At 45.5% G+C, this 16,091-nt stretch overlaps 1 protein-coding gene across 7 annotated transcripts in view; it reads left to right on the top strand.

Annotated features, from left to right (window-relative positions):
* The first annotated feature begins 6,072 nt into the window (after nt 1-6,072).
* The window catches only part of BCAS4 (breast carcinoma amplified sequence 4), a 59,464-nt gene continuing 49,445 nt past the window's right edge, over nt 6,073-16,091 (top strand). For 4 of the 7 annotated variants that reach the window (XM_074969999.1, XM_074969994.1, XM_074969996.1 and 1 more), the window contains exons 1-2: nt 6,073-6,262; nt 10,043-10,051. In XM_074969999.1, the coding sequence (XP_074826100.1) occupies nt 6,122-6,262; nt 10,043-10,051 (150 nt within the window). In that variant the 5' untranslated portion in view covers nt 6,073-6,121. The remainder of the gene's footprint in view (nt 6,263-10,042; nt 10,052-16,091) is intronic. The other 3 variants (XM_074970000.1, XM_074969995.1, XM_074969998.1) reach the window with 1 other exon arrangement.

Here is a 16,091-nt window from a genome sequence, read left to right as displayed (position 1 = left end):
CAGTTTTACAGAATGGGAAATTGAGACACAGGGAGGTTGTGACTTGCCCAAAATCTTAAAGCCAGTCAGTAATGTACATGGGAACAGAACTCAGATCTCCTGGCTCCCAGGGGGTTCACACGGTTATTTTAAGGGGGTTGTGGTATTGCTACCCTTATTTCTGTGCTGCCTTCAAAGCCAGACAGCCGAATAGCAACGGCTGTTAGCTGGGCGCCCAGCTCTGAAGACAGTGTCCCACCAGCAGCAGTGCAGAACTAAGGGTAGCAATACTGCCCCCCACAACTCCTTTTTGGGTCAGGGCCCCTAAAATTACAACACCATGACATTTCAGATTTAAATAGCTGAAATCATGAAATTTATGATTTTTAAAATCCTATGACCATGAAATTGACCAAAATGGACCGAGGCTCGTTCACCTGCACATCCACCAATGTGATATATGCCATCATGTGCCAGCAATGCCCCTCTGCCATGTACATTGGTCAAACTGGACAGTCTCTACGTAAAAGAATAAATGGACACAAATCAGATGTTAAGAATTATAACATTCATAAACCAGTCGGAGAACACTTCAATCTCTCTGGTCACGCAATCACAGACATGAGGGTCGCTATCTTACAGCAAAAAAACTTCAAATCCAGACTCCAGCGAGAAACTGCTGAATTGGAATTCATTTGCAAATTGGATACTATTAATTTGGGCTTGAATAGAGACTGGGAGTGGCTAAGTCATTATGCAAGGTAGCCTATCTCCCCTGGTTTTTTTCCTACAAACCCCCCCCCCCCCCCCCCCAAGACGTTCTGGTTAAACTTGGATTATTGCTGTGCACATTGTAAGATGAGCTATTGCCAGCAGGAGAGTGAGTTTGTGTGTGTGGTTTTTGGAGGGTGTGTGTGTGTGGGGGGGGGGTGAGAAAACCTGGATTAGTGCTGGAAATGACCCACCTTGATTATCATGCGCATTATAAAGAGAGGTTTCAAAGAGGGATGGGCTATTACCAGCAGGAGAGTGAGTTTGTATGTGTGTCTGTGTGTGTGTGTGTGTGGGGGGGAAGAGTGAGAAAACCTTGATTTGTGCTGGAAATGGCCTTCCTTGATGATCACTTGATGATCACTTTAGATAAGCTGTTAGCAGCAGGACAGTGGGGTGGGAGGAAGTTTTGTTTCATGGTCTCTGTGTGTATATAATGTCTTCTGCAGTTTCCACGATATGCTATGCATCCGATGAAGTGAGCTGTAGCTCACGAAAGCTCATGCTCAAATAAACTGGTTAGTCTCTAAGGTGCCACAAGTACTCCTTTTCTTTTTTCTTTTTACGAATACAGACTAACACGGCTGTTACTCTGAAACCCATGAATTTAGGAGGACCCTACATATGGTGAACTTAAAGTATGATGCAGAGATGAATTCTGGGGGTGGGGGTGTTCTCCCCTTGGTACTAAGTTTGACATTTGGATTTTTAAATATTGTAAAACCATACAAAGCAATGTGGATGGTCACTTATTGTATGCTTCTAATCTAAATTAGTGTGATCCCTGGTTGCCAGAATGGTTGGTTAGTGTGCTGACTCAGTCAATATTTCTTATTATATGCACAAAACTGAACTTAAAGCTAGGCCAGTTAGGTGTCATTTTCTTTCATTAAAAGTAAAGTTCCTGGAAGTTATAAATGAAGATCTGTTCGGTAAACTGATTAGATGATCTTATCAATGCATGACTGTCTCCTACAGTTGACTGTCAAGTGTGTTTGTTCAGTGTGGCTTTAAATAATTCAAACAGTGAGGCTTCAATTTCCCTTGGGGGGACTACTCCACAATCTAGTAGATGTCACTATTAATAAGCTTTTTCTTATGCTCGGCCTAACTGTTTTTCTTTTAATTTCCTTCCTATTTTCCCTCTAAACACTTCCTCCTCCTATCTTATATATGCTCCTATGACACAAAGCTACTTAAGGACTGAATCTGTGAGATTCACAGGAGAGGGGGGAAAAAGGGTATTTCCATCGGTGTTTTTTAAAGCTTCTCACTTAACAGTTCCAAATCTCAGCCAAAGTTGATGGAATCAGGCTTGGACAAGTACACACACAAGTAACTGCTGCCCATAGTTTCCCCATTTCACAGAGCTGCTGCCTTTATAAAAGGGATCTTTTCTTGTTTGTGTGTGTGTGTGTGTGTGTGTGTGTGTGTGTGTGTGTGTGTGTGTGTGTGTGTGTGTGTGTGTGTGTGTGTGTGTGTGTGTGTGTGTGTGTGAGCGTGCGCAACAATGCAAGTTAACTGCAGGCTTCAAAGAAATTCTCTTATATTGGTCCTCACTGTGATGTAAGAGTGAAGAAGGGGTGCTTTGGGACTTAAAACACAGGTCTGAGACTCAGGAGATATGGGTTCTAGTTTTGCTTCTATCATTGACTTTCTGTGACCTTTGACAACTCACCTACCTGTGAAGTGCCTCAGTTTCCCTATCTGTATATTTAGCTTAATATTGCTCTACTTTGGAGGGTTTTATGAGGCAGCCCACCTGCATACGCTGTCTGCACAATCTTTTGAGATCCTGGAAGGGATCATACTATAGACGTGTGTTAGTGTTCAATTTAGTTTCCTGTTACATTGCTTTATGCCAGTTTATAGTGTGTGCATGTTAAATTTGATCAGACAGTATATCTGTAGGGGGTCATGGAATTCATAGCCTTATGCTGGCATTTTAATAATAATTACACCTCACAAAGTGTTACAAATATTAACTGAATGCTGATAGCCCTCCTCTGTGGTAGACAACATCCCCTTTTCTCAGGTGAGGAAACTGAAACAGAGGTTAAGGAGCAGCTCTAAACAAGGGCTGCTTTTGAAAATGACTTGCTTAAGGGCATGCAGAGATGGTGGTGGGGCAGGGATTAGAATGTGGAATATTTTAACTCCTCCGTACTCCAGGCCACATTATACTATTAAAAAGCAGAGATACTATTAGAAAAATAGGATTACATTTTTAAAAAAAATACTAGGAAGGAAATGGTGTTTGTGCCTTGTGCTAACACAAGAAATACTGTAAAAAGAAAAGGAGTACTTGTGGCACCTTAGAGACTAACAAATTTATTTGAGTGTGAGCTACAGCTCGCTTCATTGGATGCATCCGATGAAGCGAGCTGTAGCTCACGAAAGCTTATGCTCAGATAAATTTGTTAGTCTCTAAGGTGCCACAAGTACTCCTTTTCTTTTTACGGATACAGGATAACAGGGCTGCTACTCTGAAACGAGAAACACAAGTACTCCTTTTCTTTTTGAGAAATACTGTGTTAGTTATCCACATTCCAATAGAGCAAGAAATTCTGCAACAAAGTTATGTGGCAACTTCTTTAGTCTTAAGAATCAAATTACTTTGAAGAAAGCAGTTTAACTCTTATCAGGAGAAGGGTTTTCTGTATGATGCCCAATTAAATGTCTTGTTCTATGAGTCATGGGTTGGATAGCCTTGCAAAGAAGTAGTGGATTTTCACCTTCTCCCAGGCAAACACCATTAGAGCTGGCTGAACGTTTTCCGTTGAAATGTTTTTGACAAAAAATTATTCTTTCTACACAACAGCCATTCTACACAACAGCCACAACAGCAATGAAATGTCCATTGTTGGGCGGGGTGGGGGGTTGGTTGCCAAAACAGCCTTTAACACATTATATTTTATACCTCTCCATACTCTAACCATCTTTAACATAAAGCCAGCCAGCCTATACCTTAGCCCTGGTCTACACTAGGACTTTAGGTCGAATTTAGCAGCATTAAATCGATGTAAACTTGCACCCGTCCACACGATGAAGCCCTTTATTTCGACTTAAAGGGCTCTTAAAATTGATTTCCTTACTCCACCCCTGACGAGTGGATTAGCGCTTAAATCGGCCTTGCCGGGTTGAATTTGGGGTACTGTGGACACAATTCGACGGTATTGGCCTCCGGGAGCTATCCCAGAGTGCTCCATTTTGACCGCTCTGGACAGCACTCTCAACTCAGATGCACGATTGTTTGCCGTTGCTCTGACGCAGGGAGGGGCGACTGAGGACACGGCTTACAGGGTTGACTTCACGGAGGGTTCCAATAAGAAATGGTGCACCTAAGTTATTGTTCTTATTGGAACAAGGAGGTTAGCCTGGCCTCTGATTGATACATGGCTAAATTTACCTCGCTGCACCTTCTCTGTGAGTGACTGCAGTGTGACCTAGAGGAATGAGTCCCCTAGACAGGGGAGGAGGCAAATGAGTACAAAACAAATCTGGTCTATTTCTTGTTTTGATCCACTCCATCTATCTTTTACATCTTTGGCTGGCAGCAGACGGTGCAGAAGGACATATTGCCTACCTGCTCACCATAAGACGGTTCAATAGGACTGACTGCCAGACTTAAGAGAATGACCTGGTCAAGTCACTAAAAATTTAGTCCCTGTGCCCATGTCTGCCCAGGCGCTCCTGATCGACCTCACACAGGCGACCAGGAGTACCTCGGACATGACGAGGACGGCTACCAGTCGTATTGTACCGTCTGCTGCCACAAGGCAATGGGTTGCTGCTACTGTGTAGCAATGCCGTACCGCGTCTGCCAGCACCCAGGAGACATACGGTGACGGTTACCTGAGCGGGCTCCATGCTTGCGGTGGTATGGCGTCCGCACAGGTAACTCAGGAAAAAAGGCGCGAAACGATTGTCTGCCCTTGCTTTCATGGAGGGAGGGAGGGAGGGAAGGGGGGACTGACGATATGTACCCAGAACCACCCGCGACAATGTTTCAGCCCCATCAGGCATTGGGATCTCAACCCAGAATTCCAATGGGCAGCGGAGACTGCGGGAACTGTGGGATAGCTACCCACAGTGCAACGCTCTGGAAGTCGACTCTAGCCTCGGTACTGTGGAAGCACTCCGCCGAGTTAATGCACTTAATGCACTTCTGTGGGGACACACACACTCGAATATATAAAACCGATTTCTAAAAAACCGACTTCTATAAATTCGACCTTATTCCGTAGTGTAGACATACCCTTAGATGTATCAGGTATGTCGAGTCTGGTCTTTCCAGGTGTGTGCATCGTCTTAACTGGAAAGTTGGGAGTGAATCTTTAGGAAGGCTGTCCTGGCTCCTGCGGGGTCGTTTCGCCTTGGAGTTAAAGAAGGGTGAATCTCCCCCCCCCCTCAAACTGGCTGACCCCAGGCCCTTCCCCTAGCTCGGTTTTCCTGAAGTTGTAATTTCACTGCTTCTCCAGCCCGCGGCCGCAGCGCCTTCTCCCAGGTGGACAAGCGCTGAATGTCTAATGTAACCAGGCAAGGAGAAGAGCCAGCCTTCCTCCCTCCGCTGCCGCGTCATGCTTTTACACGGCAACGAATCTGCCAGCGGGGCAGCCCCAGCTCCGAAAGCGGCTGGTCCCCGCTCGGCTCTATGGCAAGGCGCAGTCTTGCTTTAGCAACGGGCAGGGCAGATGCCCCCGGGTCTGTTGCAGGGGCCTGGGTGATAGCTAGGGGCGGGCTGGGCACCGGGGGCTCCCGGGGGGGGGGGAGAGTTCCCCTTTGCCAGAACAATTAACCAAGGTTTCCAACCCCCTCCCCCAGCCTGGGGAGAGGGGGCGCTCCCGGGGCTGCAGCAGGAGGGCGGCGGCAAAACACCACCCCACCCTCTGTGCCGGAGGCTGCCGCGTGGGCGGCCCCTCTCAGCCACGCGCGGCTGCACGGAACGAGCTGCCCCGCCACGGGAGAGGGGCGGGCGTCGGCTGCTGCCGCCAGGGCTGCCCTAGGAGCAGAGCCGCGGCCCAGCCGGGGGGTCCCCACCGAGCCCCCGCGCGGGGCGGGAAGCGCCCCCCAGCGGCCGGCGAAGGCGGGACGGCGGCGCGTTCGCCGGGGCCCAGCTCCAGGCCGGAGGGCAGTCGGGCTCCTGCCCCCGCGGGCAGCGCGGCGCAGCCGGCGGCCACCGTTCCCGCTTCGCCCCGCTAGGTGGCGCCCCGAGCTCGGTTGCCGGGCGCCAGAGCGGCCGCAGCGGGAGGCTGCCCCGTTAGCTCGGCGGTAGCGGCCGGGCGCATCCGGGCAGCCAGGCTGGGGGAAGCGCTCGGGCGGCGCTCGCTGTGCAGCCGCCGGGCCTGGGCCGGGAGGAGCCGGGGCTGCCATGAGCGCAGGCGGGGGCCGGGAGGAGGGAGCCGCCGCCGCCGCCGCGATGCTGCAGCTGCTCCGCGAGCAACCGGAGCCCCAGGCGGAGGAGAGCGGGGCTCAGCGCTTCGCCCTCTGCCTGCCCCCTGGGGAGGAGGAGGTAGGCGCGGGCCGGCCGGTCTCAGCGGGGCGCGGAGGCAGTGGGGGCGTTAGCTTGCAGGGGCCCCAGGGGATGGGGGGGTCCCTGGGGGCACTAGGGGGCTGGGTAGCGTGTGGGGGTGGGGTAGAAGCGTGGGGGGGAAGGTTCCCCGGTGCTCGGGGAGGATGTTGGGGGCACGTCCCTGCCTTTGCCCCCCCCACTTTCAGCGGAGGGAGGGGAATAGCTCGCTCTGCGGCAGGCGTGGGAGGAGCGGAGGTGACTGAGGGTCGCTCCCCTCTGACCTGTAGCTCGCTCCCACCCGATAGCGGGTGTGGATGTGATGAGGGGTGACTCTCTTCTGTGCCTTGGCGCCGGACCTGGTCCCCAGGCCAGGCAAGATGGTTAAACTTGTCCCCTGACGTGGGAAAATTCCCCCGGATCATTGCTGCTCCTCCTATGCCAGCTCCTCTTCCTCGCCCCTTTGTTGGCAGTACAGTTCCCTGCTTATTTATTATCTAGGTCAGAGGTAGTGGTGTGGAGCCAGGTGATTCTTTACGCTGCTCTAATTGTTCAAACACTTCCCAAGCCGGAAAGTGTAGTATCCCCTGTCACCTCCCCTGTCTGCGTTTGTTTCAACCCCTGCCTTCCCCTCCCCTCCTCCTGCTCATCCCCTTTCATCTCCCCATGTGTTTTTCTCTGTACTGTGCATTTAACCAGGCTACTTAGCTGAGCCCACAGCTTTGAGATCTTTCCTCTTTGTACCTACTCAAGGTGTAAATCCATGCAGTTTCCCTGTCACCAAGATCCCCAAAGAATTTCCATACTCACTGTACCATTGAGACCAGTTATCAGATCCAGAATTTGATTAGCTGAATTCTTCAAAGCTGTTTAAGTGGACCAGGGGCAAGCATATTTTTAATAATACAACCTATAAACAAGAGTGGAGGGAATTTTGCCTAAAATGCAAAATGAGAAGTTCTGAAACTTGACTAGCTATCCACTTTTGGTGTTTCGTGCTATCAGTCTCAGATTTAGAGCCATTTGTTATAGAAATAAGTTTTATTGCAGTGTTACTTAGAGTGTAAACTCTTTGGAGCAGGAACTCCATCTTTATCTGTCTTGCAAAACAACATAAGTAATACATAATAATATGTAAGACTAGAACAGGGGTTCTCAAATGTCATTGTGCCGTGATCCCCTTCTGACAACAAAAATTGCTACATGACCCCAGGAGGGGGAACTGAAGCCTGAGCCTGCCCAAGCCCTGCCACCCTGGGGGGAGGGGGCAGGGGTGTCAAAGCCAAAGCCCCACTGCTCTGGGGGAGAAGGAGCCAAAGCCTAAGGGCTTCAGCCTCCGGCAGGGGCCTATAATCTGAGCCCCACTGCCCAAGGCTGAAGCCCTCAGGCTTCAGCCCAGACAGTGGGGCTCAGGCTTTGGCCTCAGTCCCTGGCCCCAGCAAGTCTAAACCAGCCCTGGCGACCCCATTAAAACAGGGTTGGGATCTCACAGTTTGAGAACCGCTGGACTATAATATTCACTATCCCACATTGAAATTGGCTACATCTTCCAAGTTGCAGCTGAGCACCCAGCCTGTTTGGTCCTATAGGAATATTAAAAACAACATATGATCTTTGTTATTTGTAACTTTCCGTCCTGCCTCTCCACGTGAAATTAACCACTTTTTTTAACACTGTTCTCTGTTTGCTCTTGCACACCCTTGTATCCTGTTCAATGTAGATGATATGACAGAATAATCCAATCTCTATTTACAAATTAACTATGGCATGTGTGGGATATTCTTAAATGTTTCTTTCCAGGGGGCCTGCCCTTGCTAGCTCAGCTCTATGCTCTATCATCATCATCAGCAAGAATTGAATTTAAACTTAAAACACCCAATAAACACCAGCAACCATCTAAAACTCATGCTACTACTTATTAAAAAAATTAGAAGGAAAAGTTAATGTACAACATATGCAATCTTCTTCATGGAGAAGATAACTTTAAATTATGTTCATTGACTGGTCATGATAATTGAAACATCTGAGGCTGGATGAAGAAGAACCTATAGAAGCATGACAAAGGCATTGTGGAGTCCAGAAGAACATTTAACAAACTCAAAGTTACATCAGAGTCTAAGTTGTGACTGCTAGGCCCATGCTCCATGGGAGTAAATAACTTTATCTGGTCCAAATATATCCTCTAGAGTTGCAAGAGACTCTGATTTATTTTTTGTTTTGATCTAAAGATATCTGTTTGTCTCATTTACAAAATTCCGTGCTCTTGTTTCCTGTTATGTTTTGAATGTTTCCCCTCTCCCTCTCTACTGTTTTCTTCTTGTAATATCCTGAACCTGACATTGGAGGGCATCTTACTGAAGAATCAGTTAATTTCAAGAAATATTAGAATGTTTCTGTGTGCACTTGCAGTATTTTTTAGAGATGTGTAGTTCTTCAGTTCAATTATTTTGAAGAGTCATCTGTTTCATTTGGTCTCCATTAACTTCCCAGGGAGTCCTTCAGGTTCTGACAAAGGAAGTTTAACTTTTGAGTGGGAGATAAGAGCTTGGAGGAAAACCTTGTAGAAGAAACTTGATATTGTTTCTTAATATTCCCTATTGTAAATTAATATTTGTGATATTGCCTGCTGTAAATTAACATGGCACTTTACATACGTTCCCTGCCCTGAAATGGTTACAGGCTAAGATACACCAGATCCAGGACAGCAGTTTGTGTAATGGAGGGAGTGGTTACTGGTGTGGAGAGTAAGGAAGGTAGGGTTCCTGGAAGACGAGTGTTTTAAAGAAGAGATAGAGAGGACTCTTGAAGCACAAGAACTAGAAAATGGCGCAGGGATGAATAGGGGCATAATGCTGAACCTGGGAGTAAATGAATGATGCTTAGGCAGGGCTGAGATTATATAGGACTTTGAAGGAGGGGAGGAGGAGTTTGAACTTGGTGTGGTGAGAAACAGGAAGCCAGTGCAGGAGTTCACAGGGGAGTGGCAAGAGAGGAAAGTGGCTTTAAATAGGTGGGAGAAGGGCAGAGAAGAGAGAACCAAGTTGCAGAAAACGTGGCAGGCCTTATGTTGTGGTCAGTGGTTTTGCATGAAGGAATAAACAGAAAGGAAAACTCTCAAGGCCAGACCCCACATGTATTTTTTTCATCTTAGGTTGAGAAGTGAAATAGTGATTGTTTTCATTTCACTTTTATTTCTTTACAACAAAAAGCATTGAGAACTTCAGAGGTCTGTATTAATTAAACACTTCAAGTTAAATATGACTGCAGTCCCAAAAGGGGACAGAGGCGGACTAATGCCAACCTGACCTGGTGCTCTTAGTGCCTTAAAGGATCAAATGCCACCCTGTGTAGTTTTCATAGCTCTGAAATTTTCTGAGTGGGTTTTCTCTCAGACCCTTAATGCTGAGATGCTTCAGGTGTCTGTCATATAAATGTGATAATTTCCGTAATCACCTGAAAGGAGCTTGTTGCAGTCTGCTCAGTAAGTGCTTAATTACAGGTGGTTGAAAACGAGTGTGATTTATGCTGCAGTTTGTTATAGGCCCCTCTGAGCTGTTACAGAAAGTGCAGTAGACATAATTAGGGGCTCAGTCTACTTTTCCCTGTTTTCACAATTGCTATGAAACAGTTGAACACATGCAGCTGAGTCCAGTGTAAAAACAGGATGTTGGCTTTGTCTAAGCCTGCTTTGCCATCCCATTGGGGTATTTTAAAAAGACAGTGTCAAGTAATCTCTTAGAGTTTGTATCTCTTCTCTTTTTTTTATTATGCCCTCATATGGAGTGCACAATGGTAAGTAATGCTTCCAACAGTAAAGCATTAAATAATGTCAGTCTGGCTGGAATTGGCTTAAGCTATTTTTTAATGAACATAAACATCACTCCTGTCCTGTATCCTTTCTTATTCCAGTCCTTGTGACCAAAGACTGCCGATCATGGGAGGGTTAGTGATGTTGACAAATGCCCTCTCCTTGTGTGCCTGGTAGACTTTGGGCTGGTCTACACGACCTCTTAAGTCAATGTAATTTACGTTGCTCAGGGGGTGGGAAAAGACACCACCCTGAGCAACGTAAATTACATCGACTTAAGCGCTGTCCACACCATGCTAGGTCGGCGGGAGACGCTTTCCCGCCAACATAGCTTCTGTTTCTTGCAGAGGTGGAGTCATTCTTCAACAGATGCACTACAGCGGTGCAGAGGCGCCAAAGTAGCACGGTAGTGTAGACATGCCCTTAGTCAAAGCAGGACAGGAGCCAAATGCAGTTTCAGTCCATGGATGCAGCTTCCACTGAAGTTGGTGGAATGACACTTACTTTGCTTTCGCTGTGTCTCAGTTGCTAGTGTGTTAATCATTACTGCTTATACTGTAAAATGTACTGTTTGCAAAAAGGCTAGAAATTGTGTAGCCCCATCATTCCTGGTAAGCTATAACTTGATGCATGCTGGGAAAAATAGCTGAGTGTGACTTTTTTGAATCCCTTACAGGGCTTCAGTACAAGAAATAAAATTCTCAGGAATTAAACGCGCACACATATCCACATGCTAAGCGTGTCCTTTAGTAGTGTGAGCTCACGGGGAACAGTTGTAGTCTTTATTTGAAGAAAGTAAATTGTGTTTTTTTCCCCCAGCAGTGGTCTTCTCCAGTGCTATCATGTACAGTGCCTGCCAAGGCGGAACATTTCTCCCCTCTCTTCCGGAATAGCGAGCAGGGACTCAGGTTCCACCTCATTGTGATAAAAGTTATAAGTATGCTAGGGAATTGCACTTACCTTCTGATGGACATGATGGGCCAGATCATCAGCAGGTGTAAATTGACATAGCTCCCCTGATATAATTATGCCAGTTTACAGCAGCTGAAAATCTGTTCTGGTAAGTCTTAGAGAGACAAGATGGGTGGGGTAATATTTTTTTATTGGACCAATTTCTGTTGGGGTGAGAAACAAGCTTTCAGGCCACACACAGAGCTCTTTTTCAGGGCTACACTGCATACTGATAAGTCTTGTTAGTTGGAATCTTCACCATGATTCTTCAAAGAGTCCACAGGGCTGTGATGACTCTTGGAGAGTCTCCTCCTATCCAAAAGGGAAGGAGACAGAGGGCGTAGTATATTAATATTTTTAATCTCTGTCTGCAGCTGGACAGAAGATCCTTCTGATTGAGACAACTACCATTTAGACATTTAGGGCCAGGTTTTTAGCATTCTGTGGGCAAAACTTGTATGTGCAAATAGCGTGATGGCCTATGCTATCAGAGACTTCACACACAGTTCAGAAAATCTAGGCCTTGATGCGTGACTGTAATTAAATGGCTACTTGATGTTACGTGACTGTGTCGCAGATTTACAAGTAGTAACTATAAGCGCACACTCGGTAATTGCTCAAACAGATGATTTATCTATTTGCATGTGCAATTGTCATCCACAACCATGCAAATCACATTAGGAAATAAAGTGTACAAATCTGCAAGTGCATTTCTGAGACTTCCTGCCCATATTTATGTGTGCATGTAGATAGGGCCATGTGATATTAATGGGAGTTGTGCACTTAAATCTTTCCTACTGTGCTTTGAAAATGCAGGGTGCCTCTCTCATGAATCAAGTTATTAGCTTATGAGGAGAGAAAGCTTTTGCTGCTGGCAGTGCTGCAAGGCTGTGGAATGGTAAAGCTCCATTCTGTAATCTTGTGTATCTTCCTCAAAATTCCCTGTTGAATTTGGATTCCATGATCTTTATTACTGGTGGCACTTTCTCAAGTGGATAAAAAACAGCTTGGTTTCCAGACACCAGGTTGAGCCTGTAAGTGCTGAGACTTAGAAAATTTCTGCCCTGACTTGTAAACTGAGCAAATCTGATCATTAAATAAATTGGTGAGGAAAAAGTGATTTAGAGCATTCAAGATGCTGTTGTTATTGTATTATTTTATATATTATATGTTTATATTGCACTAATACCTAGAGGCCTTGATCAGAATCAGGACCCCTTTGTCCTAGGTGCTGTACAAGCACAGAAGACGACATCGTTTCAGGCCCAAAGTAAAGTTGTTTGCCACCTAAGAAGGCAAGCAATATGCAGAGGGGTGAAGGAGGGATACAATCAAACATACGGGCTTCTGTGTACATTTGCTTTTTATGTATAAATACGTAAATATTGTTTGTCTCCAGCTGCCTCTAGATGTCATTAGCCAGCTGGCTACTTGTCTCCTTTGTACAGGCACTCTTCTGACTGTTGCTGAGGCTTTCTAAAGATAGCCAAATTTCCTTCCATTCTTCCTTCCTGTTACAGTGCTTGGTCTATGGAGGAGGTGGAAACTCTAGGGACACGTTACAGGTTAAGCATATCAAAGACCTACAAAAAATGGGGATATTTGCATCTCATTTATTGTGGCCTTTAAACTTTAGCCTTCCCTTCAAAGCAATAACATCTTAAGAATAAAGCAATTGTGGAACCTACAAGATGCATCTAACAAAAGAAACACGTGATCTTATTAGTAGCACGAGTCCTGCTTGTTTTCCCTGGCCTTGCTTGCCAAATGCTTATCTTCTGTTGTCATGCAATGTCATGGGGTCTGGTCTTCTTCCTGTTGAAGTCCTTGGCAAAACTTCCACTGATGCCAGTGGGAGGGGAATCAGGGCCCTTAGAAAGTAAGCTAATGTAGGGATTCTGTCTCTCCTTTGCCAGGCCTGTTTATGGTGTTGTATGAGCAATACACTTATTTCATAGAATTGTGGAAACGTAAGGCTGGAAGAGACCTAACAAGTCATTATGTCCAGCCTATGCTGAGGCAGGACCAGATAAACCTAGATCATGCCTGACAGATGTTTGTCCAACCTGTTCTTAAAAACCTACAATGATGAGGATTCCGCAACCTCCCTTGGAAGTCTATTCCAGAGCTTAACTATCCCTACAATTAGGAAGTTTTTCCTAATATCTAACCTAAATCTCCCTTGCTGCAGATTAAGCCCATTACTTCTTGTCCTACCTTCAATTGTTCTCCATGTCCACTGATCACAGTCCTCTTTATAATAGCCCTTAACATATCTGAAGATTGTAATCAGGTCCTCTCTCAGTTGTCTTTTCTCAGACTAAACATGCTCAGGTTATTTTTTTTAAACCATGCCTCATTGGTTAGTGAAATAAAACTAATAAGTTTTTGGCGGAACTTCATATACAATATCTGACCAAGAATCCACACCACTCAGTAAATGGTACATATATATTTCCTGTGCAAACACACATTGCATCCAGTCCCTCCTCTGGTAATATTGCCATGGCTGAGTTCTTTTGCCAAAGCTTTGGTCTCACCAGCTAGGCAGGTGTATGAGTCTTAGATTCCTTTCATAAACTTGAGCAGGTGCCTGAGATGTCTCCTACTGGTTTAGTGCCACAGACTCACTGTGTGCTCTAAGGCAAGTCATTCTGCTACTCTGTGGCTCAGTTTAACCATCTGTAAAATGGAGGTGGTGTTTGAAGCTTAATTTCTTAATGTTTACAAAGAGTGAAATGTCACTGAGGTGCAAAATATTAGCATTATTAATACGTGTGTTTGCAGGTTAAATTGATCTTGTTCCATTTGTGCAGCTTATTGTGGTGTTGCTGCTCTTGTGAAAACAGATGTCAGGTAACGGATTATGTCCTGCCTCCATGTGTTTGGTGCCTTGTTCTGCTCCTCCCCTCCACCCATTTTGTGATTTCGTGGTTTTCCCTTCCTGGCCTCTGAATGTTGCTCTCCTGAACTTTTCCCCTCCTACTCCTCCTTAGCTGCTGTTGCTGCCCTTGCATTCCATCCAGACTGCGTTCTCTTCCCTTAGCCACTGATCTGCTCCTGCCTTCTGTAGTAATCTTGCTGTAGCTGCGTAAAGACATCTCATTAGTTCATGGGTTCTCAGATGGGGGGGGAGGGTCATGACACCCTGTCCTTTCCATGTTGCTAAATTGGAGGGGTCCTGCTATAGAATAGGTTGAGAAATACTGCAATAGTATTTATTTGCTTTATTAATTATGTCTTTTGCGATAGTGCCTAGGAGCCCCAGCCATGGGAAGTGAATTTACCTTACATGCTTGTAGTTTTTAGTGTGAATGGGGTCAAAATCTTTAATCCAGAGTGTGTTGTAATTTTCTGCTGCTAAGATTATACAGTTGACCTTTTCTCTTTTGCTCATCCACATGTGTAGCGAGCGAGCTGGTGCTGCCTAAATATCATCCTCACTCCATAAGAAGCAAGTTTCCTATCCATGTCTGGATATCACTCAAACTATTCATTCACAAGTATTTTAAACTGTGAATCTTTGTTCACTGGGGTGAAATGCAGATACCCCCTTCCTTCCCAACCCTTGGGGTTTAGGAGGCGATAGAATCCAGTTCCTACAACCTGCAAGAAGGCTATAGTCTGGAATAGTGGCCACAGTTTACAAGGGTACAAGAGTTGTTCCACTGAATGCATGTAGTCCTGTGGTCTCTCCTTGGGCTACTTCCAGTGGCAGCCCCTCCCCGAGTACTGAGAATGCAGAGTTGATGTTTGTGCAGTGCTTGTCTTTCCTTTCTTCCTCTCCCCCACACTTCTGGCATTAGGCTTTCCCCCTTCCTTCCATGTAATCTTATCACTGTTGGTGCAGGACTTGTCTCCTCTGCAACTCCTGACATCTGGAACAGACTCCCTGCCTCACTGTGCTGCTGTGACTGTTTCACTATCAATCTCAACTGCAAATTGCTTTTATGCTTCTGAAGGCCTTTGACCCTTTGCTGGGATATTGAGTCTAACTATGTGAAGTATTTCGATTGTATTGTTTGTACAAATGACATTTTGCAAAGTAAAACTGGATGATGAATTGCACGGCATGGAACCCACCTTCAGTCCATTCAAAACATAGCCTCCAAGATCATCTTCCTTGCCTGTTTCCTTGACCACATCACACCCTTTCATTGGCACTTGCTCCTCCACCGTATCAGGTTCAAGCTACTGTATTTTATTCTATTAATAAAAACAAAGTTTGTACTCCACCAAGCTGTGCATAAGCCCTCACTAAGAAACGTCATTGTTATTACCCCATCCCTCCTCCTCCAACCCCCTCTCTTCCATCTTGTACCTTTCCTTTATTATGTAACATCTGATATTAGCATGTAAGCTCCCTGGGACAGGGATTTTCTTATCTGTATTGGGAGGCACTGGTACCCTGCTGAGTGCTGTATTGATATCTACCCAATCTGAAGCGCATGTTGGCAACTTAGATTCATCTTCTTTTATTCAGGCAAAATAATAGTAAATTTAGAATAAAAGCTGAACAAATCATTGTTAGTATGAGTTGGAATGATGAAGGACCTTACTTAGGCACCTTTACTCTTGTTTCTCTCTTTAGTTGGCTTTCTCAATGAACATTTAAGCAAACTAACCTTAATAAATGGGATAATTTCCCTTTGATCTGTAAAACTTTCTTCAGTTGCAGTATTTTCATGCTGTGGATTGTGTGGGGAGAGCTGAGGCCAAGTTAGAAATCACGTGTTCACTGCATATCCCAATCAGAGGCAGAAGGTTGGATCCAGGATTCAAAAACTGATTAAAGTTGAGGGACAAATTATACTGTAAATACACCTTTTCTGTTTACAATCTCACTATTTTTAATATCCCAATGATTTAATTTATTTTTGAAAATATGAACAGAATGAATTTTCAGGCTATGGATAGTTCTGTCTGCCTTATAGGTCACACCACTTTACTGAGATCTTCTATTATCACAGCTTTTTACTGCCAGATTTCCTATAAATAGCAACAATTCGGCAGGTTTCCTGTCTCTCTGCAAACAGAGGGTATGTTGCCACACGTGCAACTCTTCTGTTGAGA

The sequence above is a fragment of the Natator depressus genome, chromosome 13, assembly GCF_965152275.1.
Source record: "Natator depressus isolate rNatDep1 chromosome 13, rNatDep2.hap1, whole genome shotgun sequence".
Classification (NCBI taxonomy): Eukaryota; Metazoa; Chordata; order Testudines; family Cheloniidae; genus Natator; species Natator depressus.
The sequence above is the reverse complement of the archived record's forward strand: the minus strand, read 5'-3'. Positions and strand labels throughout refer to the sequence as shown.